Below are 21945 nucleotides of genomic sequence, written 5' to 3'. Positions count from 1 at the left end.
GAAGTAAGAAAAGTGGGTAATTTAGTTACATCAAAAATTATAGAGGCTACATTTTGTCAAATCGGATTCACCATTCGTAACCACTTTTTAGTTAATTTTTTAATATTGGTTATTGTGTGAAAAAAGAATAAACACCTCCAAAGCAGGGAAAATATGTTTGTACCACCGAAAACGCTTTGGTTTATGATAGAAAAGATAATCTACTTGATCTTTGCTTAAGGTCTTAGAAAAAGATTTGTATTACGTGACTGGAAAAAAACACAAAGCACCCTCCTCCCTAGTTTTCCTCTCACGCCAGCGCACGAATTTCTGATAACGCAACGAAACAAGGCAATGTATTTTTTTAATCGGACATGTTTTTGAAATCAGATTAAAAGACCAATAACCAGGGCAGATTTAGTTTAAAAGTTGTGGTCGAAAAAATTGCAAGTAGAGGTGATAAGAGTAGACTAAAGTGTCGGAAATTTAATTTATAATTGGTTTATTTGAAGTTTCAAAAGAAAATTTGAAACAAAGTTTATATCTTTAGAAAGTCCCATCTTTTAGACAGTGTTACAAATTTTGTTAATTAATCTATATAAAATGTTATATACATAACATACATTTATAATAAGAAAAATAAATATATAAATTACTGATATTTTGGTTTAATAAAAATATAAGAATAAAAGATTTACGGGGAAAAATGCTGCGCGATTTATAACAACGAAGAAAAAACAAAATGCGGACGGAACGCCAAATCAACAGTATTTACAAATTAAAGGAACCTGATTACGAATGTTTCAACTCCCTGAAAAGAGTGCACACTAATCCTCTGTTTTTCTGCCGATTTTTTTGTAACATGTAAATTATTTTATAAATAACCGGAACAGAAACGATGGCGAGATCTGATTAAAACTGTGAAGGTGAATTATAAGTTTCTTGGTCAGTGTTGACTAGTTGATTTGCGACTACAGGAGCATGATCTCTGTTGTGAGTGGTCTTGTGATGCTGTAGACATTTCTGCGTGGCAAATACTTTATTGCACTGGTCGCAATCAAGAAGTTCGTGGGCTTTACCATGCTGCTGAATATAATGACGACGGAGATCGCCTATAATGGTTTCAAAACAAATTGTCATTTTTGACAAAACAAGAATTTTTTTGGCGTATAACATATTTTTAAAAGTTAAAAAAAAAATCGCAAAATTTTCTTTAGCAGATAATTGTTCCTTTAAAGCACTGTAGCTATTTGTTTTCCCTTCGCTTAGTTTAAGAAGCTTGCCCTTTTTTCAACAGTTTCACAAAAAAATAAACTAACAATCACGTGTATAATACCTGATCGATTAAATGTCTTTACACATTGGTCGCAGGAAAAAGGTCTCTTATCAGAATGAGTTACAATATGTCGACTTAACTTGGATGATGTTGCGAATGTTTTCGTGCAATGTGGGCACTTGTGTGGCCTCTCACCAGTGTGTATATAGGTGTGAGTTCTCAAGGAGATCGTAGTTGAAAATCTCTTGTCGCAATGGCTGCACTGATAGGGACGTTCACCTGAATCGAAGAGCAAATAGAACGTTTTATGTTGCTTTCAAGATAAAGAACACTTCTGAAAAGTACATCATAAACATTTACTCAAAAGAAAATTAAAACCAACGTTGCACAAAAATCTTTTCTTAAATTTTTGTGTTTTATTTTACGACAAAAAGTTTCGATTTCGAGATTTTTACCTTAGTTTGAAAAGCAAATTTGAAAAACTAAACACTTGAAAAATGGAATTTTAATGGAGTTATAATTAAGCGGTTGACATATTTGGCACAAATTAAATTTAACGGGCTACGAATTTTCTTTAATTTATGGGACTACAAATTTTTTTAGTTTAACTAAAATGTAATTTGTCTTGGGACAATTCTGCAAATTTTAGTGACTATTAAAATCGTCGTTTTCATAATTTTCATAACTTAAGCGGGAATTTAATCAGGACTAACAAGCATGCGTTTGTTTATCCTTCATTGTAAGTGTTTTAAGCGTCTATAACATTAAACAGTGTTTTGCATGACATTGCATACTCAGAAACTTCATTAAACTCTGAACCAAGAGAAGTAACGTATCCAGTAGAGTCCGTGTAGAGTAAGATGGTTAAATTTTAAAGTATGGTAAAACAATAAAAGATTCCCGAAATGTTACCAACTTCGAACTTACCCGTTGCCAATTAATAAATTAAAAACTTTCCTGTCACCAGAAATCAAAATATAATTCTCCGATAGTTAATTAACCAGAGCTTCTCTTTTTTATGGCCAAGATTGAAATCGCAATAAAGTTGCAATAAATAATAACAAACCTGAGTGTGTCCTTTCATGTCTGCGGAGATCGTTTGCACTATAAAAAGCCTTCGCACACTGCACACATTTATGAGGTCTTTCACCAGTATGTGTGTAAATATGTTGTTGCAAGCCGAATGGGTGACGAAACGCTTTGGAGCATCGGTCGCATTTCCACTTCCGTTGGCTCATGTCTGGACACACTCGTTTGATGTGACGAGCAAGGTAAAGCACAGACGTGAATACGCGGTTACACTTACCACAAGAAAAGTTATCTAAAAAAGCACAATCGCATTGATTCTTAACTAATATACAAACATTGAAAAAACAAATAATATATAGTTAAAATTTTAACTCATACCCTGAATTCCAGATAAAACATTTTATAATTAATACAAGCAGTACAGCACACGGTCAAGGTCTGCATAATAATTAGTAGGCTCACCTTTTGTGATCACGTGCTTTTTTGGATCTATATCGACATCATCAATTTTGACGGTACCTTGCTCGGTATACTGCACTGTAACAGGACAGAATTCGTTCTTTAGGCTGTCGTGAATTATTTCTTCCATACTTTGAGTTTCATCATTGCTTTTTGAGTTGTCATTTGTTTGTCCACTCTCAGTACCCATGCTTAATAAAGCAGACGCGACTTCTAGATGACCTCTTCCATTATTCTCAGTTTTTTTAGCAGGATTGGACATCCTTCTTTTTTCTTGCGACGGTAAAAACAATCCTGGATTTATAGCAACTTTTGTTTTTAAATGATTTTCGCTTTGTACGGGTAAAGTAATACTATTACTGAACGATTTGAAATCTTTGTGTTGCGTGTAAAATAATGCATCTAAATTCTGACCAGGTAAAATACAAGCTGGATTGAGAAATGCTCTGTGCTGTGGTGACATAGCAGCAAATTGCAAAGGTGATATTTGATTTGTGTTGCCAGCTTGGTTTAATTTTGTAAATATTTGACTTGGCGGTACACTATATTGCATGGCTTTTCTTTCATCGTATTTAACCAAAGGAGAAAACTGGGAAACAGTGTTGGCTGACACAACACCAGACGAAGGGATAACTGAGACAACAGTTAAATTTGCTGCAGAGTTTTCCATGTACGGTTTTGGCAAAATCGGACGTAACTGGTTTGGAAAACGAAGGTTGTTAGCCAGCGACACCTGCTCTTCGGAAGATATCTGCTCGGGATACGACATTGTGTGGGAGATTGATGCAACGTTGAGAATATTTGTGTTTGTTAGAGCTCCAGTTGTAACAACATCTTGCTGAGCGGTAGATTGACTGCTGTTATCCTGTTGGCTGCCATATACTGTAGCCATTGGTGAGGCTGTCAACTGATTGGTGTATGGTGATGGTAAACCGCAGGTTAATTCCACGGGCAAACCAGACGTGCCAAGTAATAAGTTAAAATGAGGCAAGGGGTCGTCTTGTGTTAAACTTTTTGATATTAAATTATTACTAATGTCAAAGACCTTCTGCGTATGACTTGTCAGGTTATTGAGATGGTGCATCGAAGTCACTGAAGCACTTACAGTTGATGTTGTGTCAAGAAAGTTGCCGTTTGACAGGTCAGACTGGATTTCAGGAAGAATTTGCTGATGAGTCGTGACAACAGTGCTCGTTTCGCACTGAGTTGTGTTCATTTTAGACACAATTAAAACTTCAGCTATTTCGCTTGATGCACTCGTGTTTGAAGTTGCTTCCTTCGCATATGTGCTGCATACAACTGCAGGTTTTGGAATAGGTGCAAAAACTGGATCTGAATATTCATTCGATGTTGATGAAGGTTTCGATAAGGGAACAAATTTGCTAGCATTCTCTGTCATCTCAGTATTAATAGTTTTTAACGCAGTTTGTGACGTGGAAGCAACTCCACTGTCCAATTTACATTGAACGTCTGTTTGGGTGACAGTATCCTCCATAACAGGTGCACTAATGCTAATTAATGCTTGAACCGCTGCTGACACTGGACTGCAAGAGTTGCTGCCTGGTGACAACATTCTAGTAGGTCTAGATGCATCTGGTCGCTTCATAGAATACTTTGTACTGCTATGCAATTGTTCTTTATTTTCAGTGTTTATTTCACTTACTTCTAAATCAATAGCGCCTTCATAATATTCAGTTTTATCTTCTTGCTTTGGGGGAATTTTCCTTGGTGACTGTTGTTGAGACATTAACGGTACTATTTTTTTAATAATGTCAGGCGTAAGCTGTTTTAATATGAGCGCTGCATCTGCAATGCTGAACGTGTAATCATAAACGCATTCATTTAATACTCGATGAAAGCAGTCAAATGCATCTAATTTGATACCAGCTCCTGTATATATTGACTTTGAAGTCCCAGGCGATTTTGTTACGTTTATTTCATCTTCATTTAAGGAAAAGTCAGATAATTTCATATTTTTTATACCACCAAACTGTTTACTGCTTGACTTGTCTGTTGCTTTTTTGTTTGCACTTTCTGTCATTTTAGACAGGGCTTCAATGGTTTTGCCACTCATTTTCCCATATAAAGTCTTCAGGTTTTTCACTTTTCTTTTTCTAACAGGAGAAGCAATTTCAAGATTTGGTGTTGTGCTTCTGGAATTGGGTCGGGAACGAGATGATCGCCTTGGCAAAAAGGACATTATTTCTAAAAAAAATAAGTAGAAGTAAAAAATGAAGTAGATGAATGAATAAAAGGTTCAAATATCTAAAAGTTAAATATATATAGTTTAGTTTCAAAATCCCTTTTGTACAGTAAAAACAAAGAATGTTGTTACAAGGTACTATTACATTTTATTATATTGCAACACAAAATGCATTTTTTTGACCACACAAAAATAAGTCTTTCCGGAAATTTATAAACTTGAAGGGAACTCGAGGTATAAATGATGTTAAAATTATATTATAGAGTTTTAAAAGTTGGTTAACAAGTCTTTTTAATTATTTTTTTCTTTTCGTTTTTAAATTATTCACATTATGATGTCATATTTAACTAATAGCAAATTTGGACATTTTTTGTCATCTGCAATTTTTGACCTGTTAAGGGATGTGCATTTAAACTTTATCAATGCATAGATATAATAAAGGTCATTTTTTTGCCAAAATTACATCCCAAGCTTCTTAACTTATTTTAGCTGAGGACTCCAGGTATAAAACAATGGTTAAATAACTGTATAACAACTTTAAAATATCTTAAAGTGTCTCATTTAGCAGTACTAAGTTAAGGCTGTTTTTTTTGTAGCAAATATTGGAAAATATTGGTTTAGCTATTGCCATGTAGGTCCAGCACTTTTTTATTTACGTTCAGCATACATTCAATGTTCAGCTTTTTTATGATCTATTTTATTTTGGCTATAGCAATTTCGTTTGTTTTCTATTACGCTGTCCGCAGTAGGAGGGAAAGTGACATTGTCTTTTGAAATATACTAAATAGCGGATCTTCAACTTTTCTATTATTAATTGTCAAAGAAAAAATGAAATACAATTTAAGACCTGTAAAGACATCAATAAGCAGGATTTTCCCGACCAGGTAAGACTAAGTAACTTTGATGACTAAATAAAAAAAGCAGAATAAAAAAGTACCTAGATATATGACTAGGTTCAAATTAAGAATTGAAAGTGCATTTGTAATTGAAGGTAACCATAATTTTACCTTAATGGTAGATATTTTCCACGCCAGCTGAAAAAGTTCAGCAGTATTTTTTCCTCAAGTTTGAATATAGTGGGAATCAATTTCCTGCATGGGAGAAAAGATGTTCAGAATAATGGCTCATCATCATTCTCATCATTCTCGGCTTAACATCCGTTTTCCATCCTAGCATGGGTTGGACGTTGTACATTAATGACCTTCTTCCAATCTGATCTAGACTGTGTTAGATCTAAACTCAACTTCTTCTGTAGCAAATCTGTCCTTATAACCTCCTGTCAAGTCTTTCTCGGTCTGCCTCTGGGTTTTGCCCAAGAAACTATCAAGTCTCTACACTTTCTTACCCAATTATCCCCCTTCATTCTTTCCAAGTGCCCCAGCAATTCAATCTTCTTATCCGGATAACATTTTTAATTCTACGGATACTTAGCCTGCTTCTTAGCTTATCTGAAATCTTTCTGTCTCTCAGACTGGCGTTGCACATCCACCTAACCATTCTCATATCATTCCTTTCTAAACGGCCAAGATCTTCCTGCTTCACTGCCCATGTCTCACTACCATACAACATAACACTTCTTACACAGGCCTCATACAACCTACCTTTTAACTCAATTGACAAGACTCTGCTAGTCAACAAAGGAAGTAACTCTCTGAACCTTTTCCAAGCAGAACCTATCCTGCAATAACAGTTCTTCCAATACCCCCTTCACTGCCCAACATATCACCTACTTAACAGAAGTTCTGAACTATCTCTAACAAGCCACTGTTGTACATTATTGAAGCTGGAAATACTTCATTCTCTATAATCTCACCTTTGCAACGCTTGCATACAAACTGAATGTCAGCTCGTAAACTTCCACCAATACTACTGCACTTTTTATGTACCCAATGCTTGCAAGTCTGACAAAAAATTGAGTTACTACCACACATGACATCTGCTCACACATGACATCTGTCCTAGCGTGCGCAACACCTTCACTCCTTAGAGTTCCAGTCCCGTTTACGCAGTTTGTCTGATCAACTGTTCTTACAGCCATTAATAAAGAGTTTTGGCATTGTTTTACAGCCGGATGCGCTTCCTAGTGCTAACCGTTCACAGACCGGACTGGGTGTATTTTAAAGTGACACTATCACTATGTGGCATTTCATGGGACTTCCACAATCGCCCCTTTAAACTAAGGTATGCTGGAGGACGTTCAACTCCTCTCTTGTCTCTTAAAGAGACCCTTCACTTGGCTGCTGTAAACAAAGGATATGTTTTGCTAGATATATAAAAATAATAATAGCCTTATTTTTTGCAGTGATTTAAAGGGTTCCTGTGCTGAAAATGATATTTTTTATGTTGTAGAAATTTTTTATCAATTCCTTTCGAATTTTTTTTCAAATCTTCTAAAGTTATTCAAGTTTTTAAATATACATGTAAAAATTAAAAAAAATTCCAAAAAACTTGGGACCATGTTTTTATGTTTAGTCAGCAGTCATTTTTCTATTTCTATTTAAGTGAAAAATGAAGTCAAACTTACATTTACAGTTACACTCACAAACTTACATTTAATGTTGAATTCATGCCCGTTAATACCTGCAAAAAGTTTGTTAATGACAATGGAAACTGGTGTGGCATATATATAAACAAGTCATCACAGGCAGAAATATGTTAAGTGCAGTAAAGAAATATATATGGCGTAGAAATATAATAGAGAAGTATGTGTGCGAAGGAGAGAATTGCTTGTACCATCCTGGCAAAATATCACGATGCTTATCAACAAAACACAGGTCGTTATTTTCAGAGTTTGGCTTAAGGATAAAAATGGATTTTACACAGTTCATAGATATTGTTTATTTATTAAGGATTCTTTTTTGTTATAGTTTGACCATGGAATGCTTGTACCTCCCCAGAAGCAAAATATAGAGGGAAATTGCTTGAATTGAAAGCAAAATTAGCCATAAGAAAGGTGTTTTGGCAGTCATAAAATACACAATTTGGCCTCTTCATATTCATTTTACATACCTGATTAAAAGGTTAGTTGAAAATACAACTTTTGACATTGGGTGAGATTTTTTGTTTTTACAGTATTTTTTAAATATATATAGCTAGCTATAGCTAGATACTTTTTCTTTAACATGTAATTTTTTTCACTTCTCTTTATCACTAGATATACAACACTTTACTCTTTTCAAACTTAATAATAGCATGTATATACAACAAAGAAAAGACCTAAAAACTGAAATTGCGAACTTTTGTATAGCTAACACTTTTAAAATGATCATTTTACCATTAGCCTATCCAGCTCATTGGGGATCAGTAGCTCAGTCGATAGTCACACAGTTGTAGATTTGATCCCTACAAATGAGAGCTTAAAATATCTTTATGGCCCCTTCTGGAAACAAATCAGGGTATATTCCTAGAAAAATAAGTGAGACTAGCTAACCACATAGAATATAAAAAACACTGCGTCGTACAACTAGCTAGCTAGCTATAGCTAAAACAAAAAAAATATCCAACTTATCAACATGGTAAAGACAAGAGCATTTCTCCTTACCCCTGTAATGTTGAAATTCTACACTCACCTTAACACATGGTTTTTGACTAGCACTAAATAACCCAAAAGTAATTTTAATTCAGTTTTAAAACTTTCGTCGCGTTTTGTGTTTGTTTTGACTGCAGTGAAAATCCCAGATGACGTAAAGATACGCATGCGCAAAAGATTAGTATCGCAAATGTGGCATTGCATCTTGGGTGGGTTACGTCATTTTGCTCGATTATGTTTTTTTAACAAACTTTGATCAAGATCTAAAACAAAATCAAGAGACCTTCTCGTGGCATGTAAACAAACTTTACAGAGAAACTTCAAAGGAAGGAACAAATCGGAGCTCGGGGTTAACCCTTCGAAATTAAAATATGACGCAATTAAATAATTATCGGAGCAGGATACATAATTACTTGTATTTATGTCTTTTGTTCTTATATTTGTCATTTACTGGCGCAGAAGATTATCAGAAAAAGGAAAGGAGAGCTGAATGGACTCCAATTTCGTTAAAAGTAGAAACAGTTAATACCGACATGTGTACTGTAGATAAAAAAATGAGTGTAAAATATGGTGAAAAAGCAATAGAATGCGGGAAAAATTATAATATCAGTAAATTTACATACCCGCCGAGTGTCGTGCTTGATCGAGCTAACGTGGTATGTTTAGAAATTACATAATACATCTTTTTAGCGATATAATAAAAGTGAGAGACTCGTCTCTACGAGCTTTTTACTATCTCGCACCGCACAGAAGAGAGATTTTTGTTATGACTTGGGTAATTAAAGGGGATTTTCACGAAGCGAATTAGCTGCGAACTACTTTTTCATTTTCTCGTAAAACAAAAAACATGTGGCGAAATTAAAATACTGAATGTAAGCACTCTTTTGGGTATTAAAAAACCAGACAGTTATTTTGAGTTCTTTTCAGTAACGAGTTTTTAAGGGCAAACAATGAATATTACCACATATACAGAAATTGACATTAATTAAGTATATTTTATCTAGGGGGATTTTCACATAGCGAATTGGACGGAAATTTGCCGGGGAAATGTATTCGAGCATGCATCAGTTTAATTTGTTTCCATTTTGCGCTTCAAACAATTCGTTTCGCCGAAAAGTAGAAACAGTTCCTACTTCTATTTAGCGGCGCAATATTTACCTGTAAACTGTTAACCAATCAGAACGCAGTATTCATTGTTTATTTCCAGAAAAACTCATTACTTAAAAGAATTTAAAACGATTTTTAATCCCCAAAAGAGTGCTTACATTCAGTATTTTAGGTTCGCCGCATGCTGACGTTTGGTACTCAACTCGCCGTCGAATTCGCCATTCAAAGTTCTTTCTGTGGTAATCTCTCCTATTCTACCACTCAACGCCCTCTTCGATACCAAAATTTTGTTATTTTTTACTTTGACTCTTATTCACTTTATACTCTTATTTCGTTTTCTGGCAGCTATACGATTCTACTGTCAGGACTGAAGGAAACTACGCTAGATTAGCGACTATCAATAACGAGCAAAAAGCATTATACCGTCACAACAAAATACCCCACAATTTGAAAAGAGGAGAGATGCATTTATCGCCAGCTAATAAAAGAACCAGTTGCACATTGTGCAAAAAAAGAGTCCTAGCGCAAAGCAGATTTTATTCATCGTGAAAAAATAAGTATATGCACAATTCAGATTACATTTATCGTGGGGCAGATAAAGGTATGGCTGCACATACTGCAATAAAACGAGTCTATGCGCCAAGCACTGTCTGAAAAGGAAAAGCAAGATAGTTTATGCAACTTTTGCATCTTGTTAATGCAAAAACGTTAGTAAAATGATGCGCATACTCAGATAGATATATTTATCTGGAATTGCGACAGTTTTCGCGTAAAGCTTTTTGGCATAAACTATACTGTTTGTGCCAGTAAGTACGGTTAATTTTATGTTTTCATAAATCTAATTTGTTAACTTCTTTTTTAGAATCAGTATTACACAATGATTATGTTAGATCCCGACGCCCCAAGCCGCGATAATCCAACTCAACGAAGTTGGCTGCACTGGTTAGTTGTTAACATTCAGGTATGGTACCGAAATATCACATTTTATTCCTGATAATTTACAACCTCGTCCCTAGAACTTGTTAGACTGGCTTGTTGTTGTTTGGACGGCTAAATATAAAAACCCTGGTAAGTCCTAGGGACGAGGTTGCGAATATAACAAAATGTCTCCCTACCTTTTTTGCAATATATTGGATGTTTGGAGCGATACAGGGTATCAGCAAATTTTTTTTACAATTTCAAGGTTTTTGGGGTGTTGTTCAGGGTTAATAAGATTTTTGTGATATTTTAAAGATAATTAACTCCTATATGTACGGAGGTGTGGCACCTGAGGGCCAAAATATGCTGATATCAGCAGCAAATATTTGAAAATCATAAGGCAGAACCACATTTTTCAAAATTACCCAGAGTTCCTCAACGTTGTCCGTCACTTTGGCTAGCGCTGAAACTTGTGACTAAGACGGGGTTGGAAGCTCAGGGATCATGGCTTGAAACTGAAGGCATGCAAAGAAATGCCATGAGTAGTGCAAGGGAAAGAAGAGGAATTCTTAAGTAATTTTTTTTCATTGGATTTACAGAATTTGAGGTACCCCACAATGAGAAGTAAAGAACAGAAACGCCTTTCCGATGTCTGATGATGAGGGATGGTCACATCTGGATAATATTTATTTTGTGATTTTAAGCTACCTCTAGCCAGTACCATGCCAGCACCCCAGGGCACATTTGTTATTAAATAAATAAGTGATAAAGTTCAAGAGCTAAATATATTACTTTAATGTAGCTAGCTGCACAAAAGATTTTTCAAAGCATTCTGTCATTTTAAATAAAAATAGCTAGGTAGTTATTTGGACCTCCCATAGCAGTGAACATTCAAGACTTGAGTATATAGCTAGTTAGGTATGCAAGACATTACATGTTGGTAAACATGTTTCCACGACAAACTGAAACCTATATTCCATAAATAAATTATGTAGATTTTCAGTTTTCTTTTATGAAATAACAAAATTTGGGAAAGTATAGCCAGAAGTAATATTCGCTTGAAGTGGGAAGACCTAAAGTCTTCATGTTAAGACTTAGTAAGGTGTAAACTGTTTCACAAGGAGGACACTTAGTGTAATGTGTTACAAATCCAGTGGAGCACTTGTAGCATTAAGAATATCTTTTTCATAAACCAACATTCACAGGACTTATGATAAAGATAAGCCTATTGTTACTTCTGCAAAGCAAATACAGTTGTTTAGCTTTTTTCATTTTGCATAAAAAGTTCCTGTGGATATTCAAAAATTAATTGTGAGTGGCAGCAGACTGGGCGATTAGTGCAAAGTAAACGTGTTGCAGATCCAGGTGGACAAAAAAATAACTTTCTAACCACTTTGTATTTATACGGCATAAAATTTAGATTATGTATTTAGCACTGTGCTTCAGAAGCACATTTCCACTTTCTCTGAGCTGGATAAGGCATTTGGTCCTAAACCTGGGACACATTTTATTTGTTTGAATTATTTTTAATCCTGAGAATCACTTAGAATGTTATCTGTACACATGGCTTGTCAAAACTGATATGCTGTCAAAAAAAGTTTATCGGCGTCTCAAAAAATGGCCAAAATTAAGAACTCAGAAACTATAATAGTAGTAAAAAAAATTTTTGGGTTCATTTCATTAAACTGGTCTAAAAACATGTAATACTAAGTTTCAAGTCATTATTTCAATTTTTACTGAAGTAATAGGACTTTTACTTAGTATAGTTTTAGCATAGTTTTTCATACCGCTGACACCAAAATGACTGCAGGGACTAATCGGTTTGAAATTATTTATAATATTTTAATAACAAACTTTTTCTCTTGATGTGTTTTTATTTTCCTGCAAAAGTTCTTGCATAGCTTATGTATTAGCATTAGGATAAGAACGAAAAAGTTACCTTGAGACACCGGTTTTAAAGCTTAAAAATTTCCAGCGAGAAATTTGAAAACTAATGAATGACAAAATCGTAAAAGTTTATCTTCAAATTTTTAATTTTTGTTAATGTAAAAGTAATCCACATGAAAAAAGTTTCTGATGCTTTTTATGAAGAAATCTTCCATATTAGCCATATGGGATAACTTGATGAACAATGCATTTTCCTGCAGGTGTTCTAAAATATGTGTAGCTAGTATAATCTTAAAAAATGTGATGTAATTTTCTTCTTTAAGTTTTGACTTTTAACCCAGCTAAAAAGCCCAGCCTTGTCCTTTCATGCTTAGTCTAGCTAGCTATAGCGAAAAAGTTTAATAATCAAACTTGACCTATTTTACTGAGTATTAAGTAATAAATGCTAGTTTAATCCTAAATGTAACTATAGTAGCTAAGCTACCTGTAAGAACAACATCAAACAACATCGAGGTTGTTCTCTTTTGTATACAAACCCATTGTTAATTTTGTAATAAGTACCAAATTTTATGTGTTCATTTCGTGCGCTTATGAGTGTAACCAAAGTGCCCTGTACGTAAGTCCTAAAAATTTATGTCATTGGCTCACTCTTTACGAATGACGCCACATAACAAAGGAAAACCATGCTTTGCTATTTCCCGTAACCTATACCGAGATTTGGTTGTTATATATATCAGAATTAATTGTCTTTAAGGTTCAAAAGCACACGTACACAAAAATAAAATAAAACAATTAATTAAAATAAAACAATTAATGACGTTTAAATTCTCCGCCAATTTCTTGTCCTGTATTTAACGCTTTCTTACCTTTCCTTGCATGAAATAAATAGTCCTCTCTTTTCAATCTATCAATATTTGATTTTCTTTTTTACAGGACGCAGACATAGAAAACAGTTTCACCGCAGTTGGTGGGTAGTTTGTATTTGCCTTTTCGTTTAAGATCTTTTTTAAGATCTTATATATCTCATTTACATCAACTGGTAAACGCAACGCTCGTCATATGCGAAAAGCAGTAATTCATGTTTTTGTTTCTAGAATATAATCCGCCCACGCCACCAGCAGGATCTGGAAAGCATCGTTATATATTCCTGCTGTTAAAGCAGTTCGAAAAGCAAAAAGAATACATACCAATAACCGAGAGAGGAAACTTTGATTTAGATGACTACGCTAACGAATATAAACTAACAAGCCTATCTGGTTTTACATTTTTCACAACAGAAAAAGATAATAATTAAGCCTTCGAATATGCAAAGACAACCCCTCATTTTCTGTTAGATCTATGCGCTAAATTTCTCTTTAAATTTTTTAGTGTAATTAGTTTCCATTAACAATAATGGTAAAATATTGCTGAAATTTTTAGATCGCCTGTCGTGTTATCTTACGTGTATAAGCGGACATTAAAATTAAGTAAGGGAATTCTATAATGAATAAAAATCAATACATTTTAAGGGCTCTTAGCATAGCAATTGCACGAATTTTAGCAAAAACGTTTTATTCATGTCCCCTCCGCTTTTTCCTTATTTTATTTTCACCCTAATAAAAACCCTCATCCACAAAAAAAAAGGCTTCAAAGAAAGCAGCAACAGCAACGAAGAAGACAAATGTTTGACCCCATCAATTTTAACACTAGTAAATAATTCTTAGGTGGAAGGACGGTTTCTTTGTATGAAAATAATACTATCCTTTTTTTCAGCGCAGTATTCTGCAGTCCATTTTGTTATTGGAAGTGAATCAAACTTAAAAAATTATACATGTTTGAAATCCAGTGTTCACTTTGAAAGTAATTTACAAACGTATCAATTCAGTACGTATATATATATATTTAATTTCAAATTGTGAGAATGAATTATAATAGCTATAAAAAATGCCTTCTAAAGTAGTAGCAGTAAACTTAAAAAACAAATAAATAATAATTACATCTGTTTCAAATAATTTCCAATCTAGAACATATTAATAATGTAAAATGCTGATAGGAAAGAATATTAGTATTTGTTTGGAAAAGGAATCACATTTGGAATGCTGGTTGATCATCTGCATTTTATTATGAAGTCTCTGCAGCAATTTCGTTAGTAAATGCTACAAACAACAAAAATGACACAAATCAAAAAATAATAAGGATACGAATGTCTTCGATTCAATGTAAATAGGATTGAGGAAACAAAAAGAAACTAGAATGTAGAAAGTAACGTTTTACCTGAAGACAAATTCCCAATGCTTCTTCAATCAGGTAAACTCTTTCAATGTTACGTAATAAAAAAGGGGAGAAAAGGTTATTATTAAAAATGATTTTGAGCCGAGAAGCAACGTTGCAACAGACTAAGAATTCAAGTAATAAATACAAGCGATAACACGTTTTAAGATAGCAAAAAGGAGACCTTTGCTGAAGTTGTAATACTCGTTTGAAAAGAAGCATTGAAATTAAATCCAAAACAAAGAACAAAGGCTGACGCCATTAATAGACTAGTGTAGGCATGCTTTATGGTTGTGTTCTTTTATTTCGAATTTACGAACTATCTGTGACGCAGAACGACAGAGGAGTACTACTTGTTTCAAGTATGAAGACGAAAAAATGTTCTGCATACAATAAATTTCGTTTAATTTCTTCACGCAAAGTCGTCAACAAGGTATACTCATTCTAAATTTTTTAAAAAAAACTGCTTAAGTCATAGTAGTTGCAAGGAAACAATCTTTTTGACATTTAACTTGCTCAGACATGAAGACAAACCATCATAAATCAATATGGCTTGCAAAATTATGTGCAAAAACTTTTAAATGCGAACTGTAAAAGTAACGTATGTACATCTCTGCTTGGCGTTCGCAATTCGAGTGTTAGCTTTCGTAGCCTCTCTTGTATATTTTCAAAAATGCAGTTAGCACAGTGTTACAGAATAATTAATCGTCTTGAGGAGCAACTATAATTTGAATGACGTAACCTTTTGATATCTTCGTGTCTGAGATCGTTAGTTTGTCGTACAATAACTTGCCGGCATAAAAACATCTTTGTTTTGATGGATGTACACCATGTTCTTTTTGGATTCGGCGTTTTATATTACCTATTGTCTCGCCGGTTCGAACAGTCAGTTTCTCGTCCTTATTTGACGTCGATAGCCGGGTTTTAATTACCATTTCCTCCCCGGATGCTTGTTCGGGAAGATTATCCTTTGATCCACTGGATGTATTCGACGCCTCATCTGTTTGGATTAAATTGGCCGGTAAACTTATACAATACACCGGTATGTTATAGTGGTTCCCTAACTCATCATAAGCATCAGTCAGAGATCCTAAAATGGATTTATTGAAGAACATAACAGGACTTGTAAAAACTTGTAAACTTGTAAAATAAATTATTAAAAAGTCAGTAGGTTTTAGAAATTAATTTTGAGGCTATACAATAATGTACAATATGCTATTTTGAACTTGATTGAACGTAACGACCAGACATAAAGCCCTTAAATCCAAATTTTAAACCAACACGATCGTTTTTTTCTCTAATTGAAGTCAACTCTTTTAAATGCATTATTTTGATGTTTTATATATATTGAAAATGTATTTGTGGGTTTCCTCATTTTTTTCTCCTTTTATATTTTAAAGGCACGCGCTGTAAGCTTTTGAGAGACCTAAATTAGAGATTTAGGTTATTATTATTATTGAAATTATTTACCCAGGATAGCCTCTTCAGTTACTATTGGTGCTGCTTTCCAAACGGGTCCTGCGAACGGTGTCCCAGTGCATTTAAACCTCCCATTTGAGCTACGAAAGTCGTGAAAGCACAGCAATCGCTTAACAATATCAATCCTATTCTTATGTTGAGTGCTAAGCAGAAAAGAAAGATTCACACTTTTATAGTCTCTGGCATGACTCGGCCGGGGTTTGAACCCAAGACCTCCCGCACTTGAAACGAACGCTCTACCACAAGGCTACCAGTCGGTAAATTAGAAGTGGCTGAAAATAAACTAAAATAAGGATAAACTGAAAGAGTGTGTGACTAAAATTCAACACAAACAAGTCGCCCTAATATTTTCATTTAAAAGATTTTCAGACCATGCGTTTAGGTGTTTATAACTATTTCTGTGGGCATGGATTCAGAAGGTAGAAAGTAGAATACTACTATCTGGATAATTTTAGGAGGTATTGACGTCTAAATTTTAGAAAACGCGAAAAAGTATAAAAGTTATTCCATATTTTACGAACTTTTTGCAAAATTTTAGGAGGAAATAAAGAGCTAGTAATAATCAAACCCTTTGCTCCCTAAATGAGAGATGTTGATTATTTTTCCCCATGCTGATTAGCATTGGGGTGTTGCATACCTCTCAAGTATAATAAGTGCTGAGACATATAATACTATAGTAATTACTAGCAAAAAAACTGGTTAATGTTTTAAACTTGATAACGAAGAATAACTACGTTAAAAGATATAAACAATTTTAGGAGATTTGGGGGAGGAAGTATATATTTTCAATTTATAATGGGAGGATCTCGTTACTTAGGAGGAGCGACAAAAGAGAAAGGTGTTTAAAAAAAGATTTGCATAACAAAAGACGAACCAGTAGGTAATGTAATGTTAGCACCATTCACAATTGCTTGAGCTAACCCATTGTCTTCTGTTTCGCAAGCTGCACGGAGTGCATCCCAAATTTCTCTTCTTCCACCAAATGCAGGTTGTGTTTCCCAGTATTCATCGCGCTTGCTTCGTAACTGTCCCATCGTCAGAGGAGTTTCCGATTTCCATTTTGGCTTGTCACTTGAAAGTGGTTTGTTTTTACCAACGGTTACTAAAACGCATATTAGCACAATTAAAGAATATTTTGAATAATACTGGCTTTTCATACTTGAAAAAAAACAAAATAGTAAAATTTCTTTTTACATACACCTTTCAAAATGTAGTACACATGTAGTTGTAATTTATAAAAACTAAGTAAAATGACGACATGTTAGAAGCAAAATAAACGAAATATACCATTGTAACTTAACCCGTGGTAATTACTAGTTTGAAATAATTTTGGATGTTTCCCTTCTAGAAAATTAAGTCTGACAGAATGAGACAAAATTAATGTGCAAAATATATTTTCTTGCTAGAACAAAGTGTGCCATACTATGTACACAGTCATATCTTAACCGTACCATACCTAATATTTTTCTTAACGCTCGTTCGGTCCATTTGAAATTTAGTTTTAGCGGTTCGTATAAAGATGGTGAAAAAAAAAATGTGCTCATTTAATATACTGTGTACACTGCAGTAACTAAATTAAATACACTTAGTAGGTTTATCGAAAGATATATCAGCCTGATATTAGGTATGTTAGGCCATTACTGTACTGTATATTGTACATTGTATCAAAAGAGGCCCAACATGACATATTTTTTTGTTTCACGACACAGAAGGCAACAAGTAAGACCTGCCGTTAGTTTTGAAAGGAGCGGTTCTATTGAGAAGGCTCTATTATTCTATATTTATTGAGCCCCCTGTACAGTTCTGCTTTTGCAGAACTGTGTACGTAAAGTGCTTTCTTAATGTACGTCTTTTTATTACCTTGCGATCCACAACTTCATTACACGAGACTGAAGCATAAGTGCCCACTCTTTAATAAGCCAAAATATTAAATAAGAATAGTTGAAAAAAATAGTTGAAAACTCAATGTATAAAAATAAAAGCAAAAGAAAACAAGAAAAAACATATTCTAATAATAAAAGAAATTTTTACACGTAGTATCATTCTTGCTCTATAATTGTGCCAGTCTTTAGAAGTAGAAGAAAACCTTCCCAAAATATTTCCCATTTTTTCTAATTCCAACAAAATTTACATTTTCCCAATGTTATTCAGCAAATTGATAAAATTGGAATATATGAGTAGGTGTGCGATGATTCGCATGAATAAATCAAGTAACGCGTGCAACGTAAAACGTGCATGCAAAGGATGTTACGGGTGCGATATGGGGTCCAAGGTTAATTTTTGATGCGCATTCATTTTGCGGCAGAAAAGTGGGGGACGTTTTAAATCGTGAACCCAAACACGATAATCGAGCATACACTGGTATAGCAACTCTCTCAATCTTTACTACCTTTTCTACATGTCCGAAATAGCATGCATGACTATACTGTCATTTTTATATTTATTGTTTATTTTTCAGGTCATCACAAGTAAATAGGGAAAATATGCTTTGTTTTTAAATTAAAAAATCTGTATCCACGTGGCTTAAATAAAACTTCAAAATTCATTCACAAAGTTCAGCTACATTTTAACAAAGTTTATACAGAAAAAAGAATTATACCGCATGGGTGGGTTTCGTTTTTAAAGGCATAAAGAAAAAATCCATTAAATTCGGACCTGCTATGGTTTCCAATTGTTTTGTCAAATGAAGAAATTATCTGCAATTAAATCCCAGATAAAATGTCTATTCCGCCTGTAAGTGCAGTTTTGCAGACTTGCTTCATTCAGTGAATTAGCTAGGATGGTCAGGTTGGCTATGAGTAGGCTTGCTTGTGGATTAAAAAGATCGGGACTATTCAATAATTCTGAGATCTGAAAGTGACCGACCAAGATGGAAATCTATCAGACATTTTGTCTGACGTATCTCCGAAAATTATTTCGAGGGCTGCCATTGCATTCTACAAAATGGATTTTTAGGTTGATTTTGAAAACTCAATATTTATTTTTTAGGTGTGCAATTAATCACACGCCTGAAATGATTTAGGCATGTGCCAACGCCTTTCCTGAAAAAAGCTGAAGATGTGTCGAAGAATGTTTCACTGTGCTGGAACGATCAGTTGAAATAATAAGGGACATGTGCCTATTTCTTACCTATTGCTACAATTTTTTTTATTGTACACAAGAGATTGATGAGATAGAGATTTATAACAAAACTATAAAAAAACTATTTATACTTCCTTGTCAAGCCAAGGAAAGTTTGTTCTGACTTACGTAACCACACGCTTCTACGTTTTTTTGTTGATTTTATACTATAACAGCGTATTTTTGCTATTTTATATTTCATCAGACTAAAATTTAATTCCCTGTTTGTCAATCTTACTATAATAAATTTACCAATACTATTTTTATTTAAATATTTTCTTTGAATTTAAGTTATTCTTTCGTTGTACATGGAACACACTTAACGTTTTTATATGTTAGGAACTGTGATCTTTATTTTTTTTAGTTTATATTATGAGGGTGCAATTGCAATTTTAAGAAAAATAAAACACACTAGCCATATGTTTTTAAGGCTACCATAAAACAGATAACTTTTTTTGACCTTATAGAGAAGCTTGATGTTATAAAGATGCTCTGTGTACAAATCCAATTAATTAAACCAAAATCACTAATAAGAACATGCATACACACCTGTTTGTGGGCCAGAGTTTCCTGATTGTCTGGAAGATGACATACCAGATGAACCATCACTATTATTAGAGTTACTGACACAACCTCCCATATTTTGTTGCGTTATGCACAGAAGGGCTTGTGCATGTTTGAAGATTTTTTATTAGCTGTAACTAAAATGAGTTTAAAAGAACTCATTAATTTCAATAACTGAATAAATGATGAAAAAAAAAAAAAAACATAAAATGATAAATTGTTTAGTGGCATTATTACTGACTACTGAAGAACCAGATCACAATTTGCAAAAAAACTGCTGTAATTACAGGATATGTTAGTCCCGACAAGCAGGCAAGGCTCAAGCATTAACAATGAAACTTAAAAACACTGCATAGAATGAGGTTAGGTGCCTTACAAAGAATGGCCTTTCTAGATTTAGCTGTTCTAAATTAACACTTCCACTGGACCATTTAAGGATACTGTAATGGTATAAAAATAATTTTTTTACAAGAAATTTTTTTTTAAATATGTGGAGATTGGTATTCTCTAAAACATAATATAAATATTTAATGAGTTGTTGGCAGTTCGCTTAACACCTTCTGCACATCTTTGAATAGGCTATTGTTGTAAAGATCAGGTTGCGAATAACTCTTACGAGGAATTTTAGATTTTCGTTTTTCACGATGTATACATGACTTAAAATGTCTGAAACTCCCCTCCACGATGGAGAAACTCAACAAAACTCATCAATACCTGCTGCAAATAACTTTGTCATATTTTATGTACATTTTGATTATTTAAAGAAAAAGACAGGTTAAAACACAAAAGAGCAAGCAAAAATTCATTTTTTCACTAATTTTTAAATAAAAAATGAACGACACACTTTTTCGAAAAAATGTGACAAAGTATTGTCGCTATGGTAATGCTAAAGTTGATAAATATGACGCAGAAAAAAAATAATACGGAGGGGAGTTTCGGACGTTTTAGTGAAAAACAAAGATGTGGATTTATGGCTACCTGGAAAAAAAATTATATTTTATATTTATATTATCCTATAGACAATTTAATTTGCTTTTATATGCAATAAACAATTTTAAAGAAAAAAAACATAATTTTTGAGAAACAATAAATATACTGAATATGTGTCTATACCCTTACAGTATCCTTAACACGGATAAAAAAAACAGAAAATAGGATATTACAAAGAAATGAACATTAGAAATGAACATTAAGTCTCACATAATGACCCAAATCAATAGTGACAGCAACCCTCGGTACAACTAGTGTTTTACACAAAAAGAGTTTCTGAAATTAGAGTTGACCTTTTACAGTTCTATTACAGACTTGGGACCTGCAAGTTGGTTTGCAATAAAACTTCTGGGTAAGCTTGTATAGGCCCTGTATGTTTACTCACAAAATTTAATTGCAAACTGACATACAGATCCCAGAATATGGTGTTATCAGCAAAAAAAATGAGAGGTCTGGGACAAGCAAACAAGTGTCATTTTGGCATAAAATTTTATACTAATCAGTTCACCTTTATAATATCTATGCATTGATAAAGTTTGAATACACATTCCCAAAAAATTACAAAAATACAGTATTTCGCAGCCATATTTTGTTATTTGTTTAAAATGTACGCCAGCTGTATTTTTAGCTCCGTTTCAAGTTCGATTTTTGTCAGTCAATGTCATTCCCATGGTTTTCGCTTGTATTGCCGTATAAAATGCGAAGCAGGAAAATATATCACTGAGTAGGGCAGCGCAGTTTGAGGGTCGCCTAGCTACAATAAAAAAAAATGATGGAAACATTGATTCAATGTTGTTTCATATTTAACGAGGGAAGTTTTTGTGCAGAAACGCGTGTTACCTAATAATAATAATAATAAATATTTAAAGTGTCAATAATTAAAAATAATTAAAGTTTGTCAATTTTTTATTATTTTGAATTAGTATTTGGCTAAACATACTTGCTTTTCAGAACTAAACAAAGACGGAATTTCAAAAGTGTAGTGTGCGAATTTAGGATATTATGCTGCTTGTAACCGACATCTGCTTTAGGAGTTGTAGTTTATTTATACTTTGATAGCATATTTAAAAATTTTTCCTGCCTGCATGACATAATGGCCTTTAAGATAGCTAGCGAGATGCATATTTCATGAAAGTTATCGAACCCTCTATCCTT

The 21945-nt window shown here is 33.7% G+C and overlaps 3 protein-coding genes across 4 annotated transcripts; 1 reads left to right on the top strand and 2 right to left on the bottom strand.

Annotated features, from left to right (window-relative positions):
• Window positions 1–504: 504 nt before the first annotated feature.
• Window positions 505–8625, bottom strand: LOC130644388 (uncharacterized). 2 transcript variants are annotated; one of them, XM_057449978.1, is made up of 5 exons: window positions 8516–8625; window positions 2747–4948; window positions 2322–2576; window positions 1316–1534; window positions 505–1091 (listed from the first exon to the last, which is right to left on the bottom strand). In XM_057449978.1, the coding sequence occupies exons 2-5, from the start codon at window positions 4941–4943 to the stop codon at window positions 892–894; spliced, it is 2871 nt and encodes a 956-aa protein (XP_057305961.1). In that variant the 5' UTR covers window positions 4944–4948; window positions 8516–8625; the 3' UTR covers window positions 505–891. The 2 variants fall into 2 exon arrangements, with proteins under 2 accessions (XP_057305961.1, XP_057305962.1); XM_057449979.1 differs by lacking the exon at window positions 8516–8625 and having other exon boundaries at window positions 2747–7250.
• A 112-nt stretch (window positions 8626–8737) lies between these two features.
• On the top strand, window positions 8738–13805 carry LOC130644391 (protein D2-like). Its single transcript, XM_057449982.1, has 4 exons — window positions 8738–9131; window positions 10445–10543; window positions 13321–13354; window positions 13482–13805. Exons 1-4 carry the CDS (start codon window positions 8847–8849, stop codon window positions 13679–13681), a joined length of 618 nt encoding a protein of 205 aa, XP_057305965.1. The 5' UTR covers window positions 8738–8846; the 3' UTR covers window positions 13682–13805.
• Window positions 13806–14191: 386 nt separating this feature from the next.
• LOC130644390 (ubiquitin domain-containing protein 1-like) lies at window positions 14192–20135 on the bottom strand. The gene is made up of 3 exons (XM_057449981.1): window positions 19786–20135; window positions 16991–17218; window positions 14192–15727 (listed from the first exon to the last, which is right to left on the bottom strand). The coding sequence occupies exons 1-3, from the start codon at window positions 19874–19876 to the stop codon at window positions 15339–15341; spliced, it is 708 nt and encodes a 235-aa protein (XP_057305964.1). The 5' UTR covers window positions 19877–20135; the 3' UTR covers window positions 14192–15338.
• Window positions 20136–21945: the final 1810 nt, after the last annotated feature.

This window comes from Hydractinia symbiolongicarpus, chromosome 5 (assembly GCF_029227915.1).
Source record: "Hydractinia symbiolongicarpus strain clone_291-10 chromosome 5, HSymV2.1, whole genome shotgun sequence".
NCBI classification, from domain to species: Eukaryota; Metazoa; Cnidaria; class Hydrozoa; order Anthoathecata; family Hydractiniidae; genus Hydractinia; species Hydractinia symbiolongicarpus.
Note: the sequence above shows the minus strand (reverse complement) of the source record. Positions and strands in the feature narration are given on the sequence as shown.